This window comes from Cynara cardunculus (assembly GCF_001531365.2).
Source record: "Cynara cardunculus var. scolymus isolate 2C chromosome LG 9, CcrdV1, whole genome shotgun sequence".
In the NCBI taxonomy this organism is placed as follows: domain Eukaryota; kingdom Viridiplantae; phylum Streptophyta; class Magnoliopsida; order Asterales; family Asteraceae; genus Cynara; species Cynara cardunculus.
The window spans coordinates 6,773,380-6,784,927 of record NC_037536.1 but is presented as its reverse complement, the minus strand read 5'-3'; the positions used below and the strand labels follow the sequence as shown (position 1 = coordinate 6,784,927).

The window sequence follows — 11,548 nt, the reverse complement described above, 5'->3', positions numbered from 1 at the left end:
TCAAAAGTTCAATAGTTTATTTATTTAAAAAAAATCTGAGGGACTTAATCATTTAAATAATAATTTATTAATAGGAAAAAATTATTTTAAAAAATTAATTATTCAAAATAAACAAATTTGGTGGTTTTATTATTTATCTATGGATTTCCCCAATACTATAGGATGCTAAGTGACATGAACATGTAATATTAAAATCTACTACCTTATAAATTAGATTTATCAAAAGTTATAAAAACATTTTTTAATGCATAAAGTACTATACATTTATACACAAAGTCTTAAAAGTCTTAAAAACAACTCATAATGTATTAAGTACTACTATTTTATGCATTCAGTCTTCAAATCTCTTAATCTAATTAAAATAACATATAATACAAGTTACCAATGCACATCATTTTTTTTTTCATGTTGCCAAGATACTTTTGACACTTTTTACTAATGTCTTCACCCTCTCATACCTCTATGTCTTCTCTCCAACCCCCAAAGTGAGAGTCAAACTGATATTCATCATGAGTTATTAAAAACTCTCTCATTCAATTGCTCTAGAACTCTCGGTCTCGCTCTCGATGCCTTGATTCTTTGCTCTTCGTTTAAATCGAACACATTTGTGGAGTCATTTAAATATGTTAGATTTTAAACTGTCATGCAATTTTTTTTATCGATAGACTGTAATTGGAACCACAACTCTTATTTATTCAAATTGTATTAATATGTAAAGACCAAATGTAACTTATATCATCGTTAAATTTTCTCTAATAAAACCAATGAAACTTAAAAATCATTAAAATTCACGGCTCCCGCCACATTGCACGGGTACACAACTATGTTGTAATAATCTAAATTTCATCCATTTTCACGCGTACACCCTCTTATGTCCAGTCCTACTATTATGACGTCAGCGTTTTTTGCCGGATCAGTTCCATGGAAGGATGGCTAAATAATTTTTAAAACAAAAAAAGCTCCCATATACACACGTGTGTATATATAATAACAAATACCGTCTCTAAATCTAATCCAATGATTATTCCTCCATCTCACCTACAACAAATTTAGAAGAGCTCGAAAACGTAACATATAAAGATTCGGTTTATATGGAAGCCGGAGCGGGAGCACCATGGATGTTTTCACTAGATACGGGACCCGTGGCAACACCGGAGCTCAAAAGCTCGACCATGGCACGACGAGGGTTGCTTCGCTGCTTCTCACACAATTCTGGTAAATATACTCCTGAAAAATGGTATATATTGAATATTAATTACACATGTAAATTGACGATAATACCCTTTTTGGATCCTTTTTAATATTGTTTTGGTCACGGTCATGGTAGTTCATATGACCCATTCAAAAGTAACTAGAGATACCGACTTCATAACATCGTGCGTGTTACCAATTTTTCTTTTTTAATCAAGAAAAAGAATATAAAAAACTTTAATATAATTTTATTTATTTTATTCGTTCTAAGATTTTATTTGAAAGGTTTTGTTTATATGACGTTAAAAATCTACGTTAAAAATTAAACGGGATAAACAAATGAATCTTTACCTTCACCGGCGGCCAGATTGAAATAAAGGTCGACGATATTGGGGCAGTTTTGGTAGCAAGCGGGCGAGCAGATCTTGGAGACGGATTGTGCTTCGAGCAAAGAATCGGACGAAATCCCGACCGAGTTGCGATCAACRCCACAAGCCTTAACGCATTCGTCRGTCTCTATATACTCCGCCATCCTCTCCACCACCACTTCCGATGTTGTACATTGATATCCCGTCTTCCCGTTATTGTTCTCAAAGTTCTCCAACAAACATCTCTTCCCGGACGACGCAATAGAAAATGAGCAAACCTCTGTTGGCAAATCGTCGCATACAATCTCACCTGAAAAACAAACGATTGATTCATCACCCACCGATCAAAGAACGATCTGAGGAATTCATTTTATATAAGAAAATTGAACTCATTTATGGTGAAAGAGAGTTGTGATCAAGATCTGACGGTTGTAGTTGTGTTTAAGGAAATGATCATATGTATATATATACCTAGGGTTCCTTGAAGGAAGATGGCGGAAACAGAGAAGAGAACCAGGGAGAAGAAGAATGAAGAAGCCATGAAATTTGAGTTTTCTTAGTATTCGTGGAGTTTGAGGAGAACAAGTGTTGTCTTTGTGGTTTTAGGAGAATATGAGGATGTATATATATATATATATATATATATATATATATATATATATAGAGAGAGAGAGAGAGAGAGAGGGWKGGTTATTATACAATCCATGACATTTGTACAATCAATACAACTCAATCTCAACCGTCCATTTCATTTGATTAATATGTGATTTCATAGAAGTTTTGATTGTTTCCTAATAATATAAAGTATTGATCATAATTAATGAACTATATTCTTCTTCCATAAATATTCAAATCATGATAAATGAACTCTCATCATTTCCATAAATATCTCAATTTATTGGGTTGCATTGGTTGTACAAATGCAACATGTTGTATTTGAAACAAACTCTCTCTCTCTCTCTCTCTCTCTCTCTATATATATATATATATATATATATATATATATGCATATGTACATATTATTGGAAATTTGTCGGTTGGAAGTTAACCTTCCATCCCACATTGGTAGAAACTTGATTTATAGAGAAGCTTATAATGCTTTCTCTAGAAGTAGGCTTTGAACATGTTGGTGGACTCATGATGGGGGTCTTGAGTGGAAAACCCAACACATGCACGCGTGTGGGGGTGGGATTCGCAAAGGCGCACTTCGCACTAGAGCAGAAGGAGTCTCGTCCCGAGCTCTGAGTATCTTTTTAATAGAAATTCGTCAGGAGAATTATCAGTTTAGTTTGGATAATTATTATTTTTAATTTGAAATTAATCCGATTTTGACTTGGCTTTAGAGATAATGTTCGGTTGAGAAAACTTCTCCCCACTATCTCCGATTTTTTGGAGAATATCGTGGGTGGTTCTAGGGTTTCACCCAGTATTTATGAAGCCGTATCATTACACACACATACAAATACTGATTTTCTCTCCGACGAATACTGCTTCCGAGTTCTGCTTCTTTTTATCGTTTTCTATTTAAATCCTTGCTTTATATTCGTTTTTGGTTGCTGTTCATTAACGAATTGTGTACTGCATCAAATCCTAGTGCTTTGCGACTAGCAGACTCACAGCGGATTAAAGTGGTCGTATAAAACCTTAAAGGACGGGTTTCACCGTGCAGTTTATCATCCGAATCGACAGAATATTAAACATGTTGGTTTTATAATTTTTCGCATTGTATTTAATTTTCCCGTTCACTAAGTGAACACTCTGCTTCTACCCCTTTTTTATTGAATCTGTGTGAATTGACACGTATTGAGGTTTTTGATGAGTTTGAATTCTAAAAGATTTAACCTTTTTCGTTATAATATAATTAAATTTTATAAAGATTAAATCTTTATTTGGTATTTATTTTCTTATTGGATTTATTTTTTCAACATATATAGGAGTATAGGAGGTGAGAGGTGGCAAAGGGAATCGATGCTGTTGAGTGTAAGGATTTGAATGTATAGGATTTGAAAACAATAAAACTAATTTATATTTTTTTTATTACTTAAAACTCTTTCTAGTTGGTTACAAGTACTTTTATAAGCTAAAAAAGTGTATATACATACATATATATATATATATATATATATATATCAATTTATTGGGTTGCATTGGTTATACAAATACAATGAGTTGTATTTAAAACAAACTATATATATATATATATATATGGTTAATCAATTTTTAAAAATTCGATAGTTTATTTACTTAACAAAAACATGTTGAAGGACTTAATTATTTAAATAATGGTTTATTAATAGAAAAAAAATTAGTTTAGAAAGTTAATTATTTAAAATAAAAAAGTTTGGTGGTTTTTATTTATTTATGGATTTCCCCAACACTATTAAATGAGATGAACATATACTATTAAAACTAAATTATAATAAGTATGTTTTAGAGTAATTTTTCTTATCTGATTAACATGGTAAGGGTAAAAAATTTTACCCAGTAAAAACAATGATAAAGATAGAGAGTCTTATCCGGTAAGTGAGGGTGACGACTCTTACTCAGGTAAGTGCTTGCTGGGTAAATTGTTGCATACTCTACAATTTTAATGCACTACAATCTTATCAGTAAAATAAATTATAATGTTGACCCTTAACGGTAAATGCTTACCGGGTAAACATTTAGATAAAACGATTCCTTAGTTAGAAAGATTTTATATAAACTATTTCCTTATTTTAAAAGTTATCATGTATTATTACTTATGAAGAATTGTAGTTTGAAATGGGTTATATTTAATTTAAAAAAAGGTTTAATTTTTCAATTTAAGGCAAATGAGAAAAAAGTGGCATGTAATTACTTGGCGTTTTCCGTGGTTTGTTTGACTTGACCATAACTAAATGCGATGATGACACGTGGACCCAATGTTAATGTTTAACGGTAATGGTCTTCTGGAAGGAAGAAAGCACATGTTGACATTTCACCCGCCACCTTTATTCTTCTTCCAAATTCTACGCCTTCAAACCCACGGCCAACGGCCACGACTTCTTCCTCCATTAATCTCTTCTTAAAAATTAAATATAAATATTTATTTAATCATACTAGAAGGGTACTCACATAATACAGTGAGATACATCTTGATTTTAATATTTCATTTTATTATTTATGCAGTCGATGTTATAATATGATCTTATGTGATTTTAAAAAAGCGGTAATTTTTTATTTTTGAATAAAATATAAATTTGAAGATATCATAAAAATTTGACAAAAATGTATCGATATTAGTATCAAATTAACTATTTAAAATTCATATTTTTTGTGCAAATTTTTAATTCAATTTTTTTATTATAATTTAATTTAGGTTCAATAACAAAGTAATTTATATTTGGTTTAATAATATAATTTTCTTATAAAAATAATAATTAATTATTTTATTAGAACTCGATAATTATCCTTTAGATTTTTTATATTTTAAAATAAGATGTTTATCGCTATTTGGTTATATTTATCCGCAGTTAGTTACACGAATTCAAACATAAAGTTTTAATAAGTTGTACTTATGCATAATTTACTTGTAATATTTCATGCATAAAAAGTGGTTTTTAAGAGTTTTTGTCAAATGTTTTATAATATTGTATATATACCGATATATTTGATCACAAAATTAAAAACTAAACTTAAAAATAGACTTGTAAACTAAAAGCTAAATTACACATATCTGATTCTAATCCAACTTATATTATTCGGATAGAGTCCAATAAACCCACTCTTAAAAGGTGTTTGGTTTAGAGAATAAAATTTGATGAAATTAGAATCCATCAAAGGAATTTAACTTTGAGGTGGCGTTTGGTTCGCAGAATGTTTTTGGATGGAATGAAATTTGTTAAAGGAATTTGACTTTGAATGAATTGGAATGGAATGTTGTCAGGTTTGACCACATGTTTGGATGGCAGACATTAGAATGAAATCTGTTAAGGAATTGGAATCTTTCTGTTTGGTTCACAGAATGTAGCTTTAGAATTGGAATACAATTTTGGTAAATGACCAAAATGCCCTTTTTGAAAATTTTATTTTTTTAAACTAAAAATACTTTAATAAAATAATTATTTAATATGTAAAACAATATAAAATACGCAACCCAAATATAATCATGAGCCAAACGACATTACTAAATCGACGGTGGTCGGCGGTGGTTCAGATCGGTGGTGGTCCACAATGGTTCAGATAGTGGTGGTCCGCAGTGATTCAAATCGATGGTGGTCCGCAGTGGTTTAGATGGAGGTGGTCAGCGGTGGCGGCGGTGGTTGTTCAAATCGGTGGTGGTCGACGGTGTCCGACGGTGATTCAGATCAATGGTCGTCGTCGGTGGTTGGCAGTGATATAGATCGATGGTGGTCCACAGTGGTGTAGGTAACGATGGCAGATGTGGTTCAGATTGATGGTGAATCAGATCAGTGGTGGCTCAGATCGGCGGTGGTTCAGATCGGTGGTAGTCGGTGGTGGTGGTCAGCGGTGGTTCAGATTGGTGGTAGTCGATGGTGGTGGTCGGCGGTGGTTCAAATCAATGGTGGTTGGCGGTGGTTCAATTCGGTGGTGGTCGCCGGTGGTTCAGATCGGTGGTGGTGGTGGTCGGCGGTGGTTCAGACCGGTGGTAGTCGATGGTGGTGGTGGTGGCCGGTGGTAGTCGGTGGTGGTGGTCGGCGGTGGTTCAGATCAATAGTCGTCGAGAGGTGGTCGACGATGGTCATATTGAGTTTTATGAGATTATAGTACATTAGGTTAAGGGCATATTTGATATAATGAAGATATAGATTCCATTCCATCAAAATACCATGTAGTTGCTAAGGAATGTTAAAATCCTTTATCCATGGAATTTATAGGAATCTGAAGATTCCTTCCGCTGAAAAGAATGAACCAAACGAAGGAAATGAATCTGGTCAAATGAATTCAACATTCCAATTCCTTCAGATTCCTCCAGAATTTGCGAACCAAACGCCACCTGAAGGAATTAGAATGAAATTTGGTCATGCATTTGGTTGGTAAGAATTGGAATGAGATTTCTCAATAGAATTGAAACAATCGTCTTTGTTTGGACTATCCTGTCCATCGCTCCGCCCACACCCTACTAACCACCATGTTACTACTGTTGTCGTCACAATTATCACCCCGCCCCTACCCTACCCAACCTTGCCCCCCACTCCTGCCCTATCTCTGCTCCATATATAGTGGTTGTTGGGGGCAGGCAGGGTGGGACGAGGCGGTTGGGATGGGGCTAGAGTGGGGCAGTGGGTGGCAAGGTGGTAGCTATGATGACTACAATCAGTAGCGGACACAGTAGCAAAAAGGAGTGGGGAAAGGACCTCAATCAAAAACTCAAAAAAAAATTTCCTAGGTTAAAATTTAGGTTTTGCACGATTTACTTTTCACTTTCCCCCATTATATTTTTTCACAGGCCCCCAACCCCAATCGAAACCGTTACTCTAACCAAAAAATCTATTGAAATCAATCAAAAAAACCAAAAAAAGTTATTCGAAATCGATAAAAACACCAAAAAAATCCCTCGAAATCAACCAAAAACCTTTAAAAATCCCTTGAAACGTTGTGATTAGGTTAAAAACATATCGGACGATTTTGCGGACCTTTAGTCTATCTTAAAGGTGACCCCAGTAGACAAAAATCCTAGATCCGCCACTGACTACAATGGTGGTATGGTGGTTAGTGGTGGGTTGGAGTAGGGTAAGGCGCGGGGGGGGGGGGGGGGGGGGGGGGGGGGGGGGGGGGGGGGGGGGGGAGCCCAAGATGGTGAGGTGGGTAGAGGTAGGTGGCAGGGTGGTACTTGTGACAATCAAAGTGGCGGGATAGTGGTCGGGTGGCTGGGGCCTAGGAATAGGTGGATATGATGACAACAATAGTGACATGTTGTTTAATGGTGGGTCGTGTAGTAGGGATGTGCAAGGAGTGACCGGGGAGTAGGTGGGTGTGATGACAACATAAGTGGCTTGGTGGCGGTGGGGGGTAAGGGGTGGGGCATGAAGAACAATAGTAACATGGTCGTGGTGAGTGGTGATGAAATTCAATTCCTTCCATTATGCCAAGTAATGATGAATTCATTAATTTGTGGAATTCAACGGAATTTGAAGGATTTCATCCATTTCAAGAAATGAACCAAATAAAAGAATTCAAATTTGATGAAAGAAATTTGTCCATACACTTTGCTATAAGGTTGCCATATTAGAGAGTATCTAACTAATACTAGCTAATTAAACAATTCAATAAGAATGTTACCAAATATAAATCATTGCAAAATTCAATAACATAAATAAAACAGTCCCAAAGCCTCAAGCAACAGACTGATCCGATAACTTCGAATCAAACTAAAAATCATAGTGGAAGTAATTGGTAGTCCACTACTTGATACTTATAAGGAGCTAACAATTCTCACATTCTATCAATGTGAGACGAGTTGTTACAATAAAAACCATGGGTAGTTTTAATGATCTAAAAAATACAAGTTTCCAGTACCGTTAAAACCGAAAAACATAGGTCAATATTGTCACAACTTGACAACCATCTACGTAGAAGGCTACCACTCTATTCAATAAATTTTGTAAAATGTTCTACTTATTTATATTTATTTTTTTGTAGTTGTAAGTAAGATTTCAAATTAATATTGTGTTTCAGATTCAGTTAGTCTACAACTATTAATAGTATTAGTACTTTTATTATTTTGTATACTGCATTAGTTGTTTGGGTAGCAGTTTCTGAAGATGAATAAAGGGAGAGGTTAGTTATCGATAGCCAGAAATAGAGGTGATCATTTGTTTCCTTTTTAATTTGTAAAACATAAATAACTAATTTGCTTCCATTTGTATTTGATGATTACTATGTGGCATTTCATAGGGTGGCCTTTTTTGGTCGTTATTTACGAGACAATTTTGAATTTTTGAAGCTAATTAATAACTAATCAATAATTTTGTCCATGCCGGCTCTATATTTACTTATACAACACCTAATAACGTCCTTTAGTTTAAAAATAAATTAATCAAAATAATATATATATACATATATATATATATAAAATTTGGTTCAAATGTTAATCAAGTTTATTGTGCTAACTTTATTAGCCATTTTCAACCAATGACAATCCATTTTATATGTAGGTTCCTATTCATCTTAGAATTTAATGACAAGGATAAATACGTAATTTTTTTTTATGTAACTCACATATAATTAATTGGGAGTTAGAAAATCATAAAATCCCATGATTTTTGTTAACTTATTATTGAATATCCAATTACGTGAGCATCAAAATGTGTATAAATGTAAACCACAAGGGTGGTGCGTGATTGGTTTGATCTTGGCTCCAAAGGTCAAAAGTATCAGGAGGTCCCAGACTCAAATCCAATGAGAAATAAAAATCCCCTTGTGGCCACAGAGGTTCAAATGCGGTGACTCCGGGCTATTTGCAAAACAGGTGGTCGCCCTGGGATTAATCGGCTCGCATAGCGGGTTGAATATCCAGGCTAATAAAAAAAATGTGTATAAATGTATATGTTCATGTTGTGATCATATATGTTCTAGACCTTTCTCGATAAGACCATAAGTGTACGTACATGTTCAAATGGGTTGTTCATCATCTTGCATACAGTTATATAATTAACACTTGTTTCACATGTGCTCATAACTTATCGAAAGATTTCGTATATGTCGATTTATGTTCATAAACTATTGTTCACAAGCTGTTCATATTGTGTTCATATGTAGACTATCTGCATTTCTCAACAGCGGCTGGCTTTTGAATGTATTCATAATGAAGGAACTATCATTTACGAACTGTTCATATTGTGTTTATAACTTATTTTCTTATTGTGTTCATAACTGTTCATGTTGTGTTCATACCTATTCCGAGATGCTTCAAGAACTTTGGTAACGATATGTACTATTTAAAAGTGAAAGGACCTAAATGGAGCATAATCGAAAGTATAGGGAGGTAGAATCTTCCACAAAGACTTTGCTTAGGTCGTCAGCGGAAGGAGTGATGAAACGCAATAACTACGCGTCCCGCCGTATTTCAATTTTCTTTTCTATTTTTATACGCGCTTCCGTCAACTTATTCAATAAGCACACCTCCCTCCTATACTCCTATATATACATATGCATCTCTATATATATACAGACATCCTCATATTCTCCTAAAACCACAAAGACAACACTTGTTCTCCTCAAACTCCACGAATACTAAGAAAACTCAAATTTCATGGCTTCTTCATTCTTCTTCTCTCCGGTTCTCTTCTTCGTTTCCGCCATCTTCCTTCAAGGAACCCTAGGTATATATATACATATGATCATTTCCTTAAACACAACTACAACCGTCGGATCTTGATCACAACTCTCTTTCACCATAAAAGAGTTCAATTTTCTTGCATAAAATGAATTCCTCAGATCGTTCTTTGATCGGTGGGTGATGAATCAATCGTTTGTTTTTCAGGTGAGATTGTATGTGACGATTTGCCAACAGAGGTTTGCTCRTTTTCTATTGCGTCGTCCGGGAAGAGATGTTTGTTGGAGAACTTTGAGAACAATAACGGGAAGACGGGATATCAATGTACAACATCGGAAGTGGTGGTGGAGAGGATGGCGGAGTATATAGAGACYGACGAATGCGTTAAGGCTTGTGGYGTTGATCGCAACTCGGTCGGGATTTCGTCCGATTCTTTGCTCGAAGCACAATCCGTCTCCAAGATCTGCTCGCCCGCTTGCTACCAAAACTGCCCCAATATCGTTGACCTTTACTTCAATCTGGCCGCCGGTGAAGGTAAAGATTCATTTGTTTATCCCGTTTAATTTTTAGCGTAGATTTTTAACGTCATATAAACAAAACCCTTAAAATAAAATCTTCGAACGAATAAATTAAATAAAATTATATTAAAGTTTTTTATATTCTTTTTCTTGATTCAAAAAAGAAAAATTGGTAACATGCATGATGTTATGAGGTCAATATCTCTAGTTACCTTTGAATGGGTCATATTAACTAACCATGACCGTGACCAAAACAACAATAAAAAGGATCCAAAAAGGGTGTTGTCGTCATTTTACATGTGTACTTAATATTTAATTAATATTCAATATATACTATTTTTCAGGAGTATATTTACCAGAATTGTGCGAGAAGCAACGAAGCAACCCTCGTCGTGCCATGGTCGAGCTTTTGAGCTCCGGTGTTGCCGCAGGTCCCGTATCTAGTGAAAACATCCGTGGTGCTCCCGCTCCGGCTTCCATATAAACCGAATTTTTATACGTTACATTTTCGAGCTCGTCTAAATTTGTTGTAGATGAGATGGAGGAATAATCGTTGGATTAGATTTAGAGACAATATTTGTTGTTATATACACACACGTGTATATATGGGGGCTTTTTTTGTTTTAAAAATTATTTACGATATGATCAATAAATGTTCGTTATTTTTTATTTTTGAGGGTCGTTTTAGGTTTTCTATTTTTGTTTTTGCTTTTGACAAGCTTTAACAACTTGTACCGTGTTTTAAATACTTGTACGTTAAAACTATTTTTATCGTCTAAACTGCTTACAAGTCATTTTTCAATTTATTTAATCGGTTTTAAAAAGTTCAAGAGTTTATTTGTCCAAAATAAAATATTACCGAGCTTGAGCTCGAATAACTCATTAAAAACTCGAATAGTTACACCCCTACCAATGAATTTAGCCTACCAGATAAGGAGATTAACATTTTTGTAAAAAATAAACGGGATACATCAGATTCGACTCTAGGTACAACCCATCTACCCATAAGACATAGGATTCACGCATTCAACCATCCTTCCATGGAACTGATCCGACAAACAACGTTGACGTCATAATAGTAGGACTGGACATAAGAGGGTGTATGCGTGAAAATGGATGAAATTTACATAGTTGTGTACCCGCACAATGCAGGGACGGATCCAATTTTTTTTTTTCAAACGATGGCACCATATAATTAATCTAATATAATA

The 11,548-nt window shown here is 34.6% G+C and overlaps 2 protein-coding genes across 2 annotated transcripts; one reads left to right on the top strand and one right to left on the bottom strand.

Annotated features, from left to right (window-relative positions):
- Window positions 1–952: 952 nt before the first annotated feature.
- LOC112518568 lies at window positions 953–2,179 on the bottom strand. The gene is made up of 3 exons (XM_025126306.1): window positions 2,031–2,179; window positions 1,543–1,869; window positions 953–1,227 (listed from the first exon to the last, which is right to left on the bottom strand). The coding sequence occupies exons 1-3, from the start codon at window positions 2,098–2,100 to the stop codon at window positions 1,088–1,090; spliced, it is 537 nt and encodes a 178-aa protein (XP_024982074.1). The 5' UTR covers window positions 2,101–2,179; the 3' UTR covers window positions 953–1,087.
- Window positions 2,180–9,706: 7,527 nt separating this feature from the next.
- LOC112518388 lies at window positions 9,707–11,006 on the top strand. Its single transcript, XM_025126062.1, has 3 exons — window positions 9,707–9,865; window positions 10,027–10,353; window positions 10,682–11,006. Exons 1-3 carry the CDS (start codon window positions 9,796–9,798, stop codon window positions 10,819–10,821), a joined length of 537 nt encoding a protein of 178 aa, XP_024981830.1. The 5' UTR covers window positions 9,707–9,795; the 3' UTR covers window positions 10,822–11,006.
- Window positions 11,007–11,548: the final 542 nt, after the last annotated feature.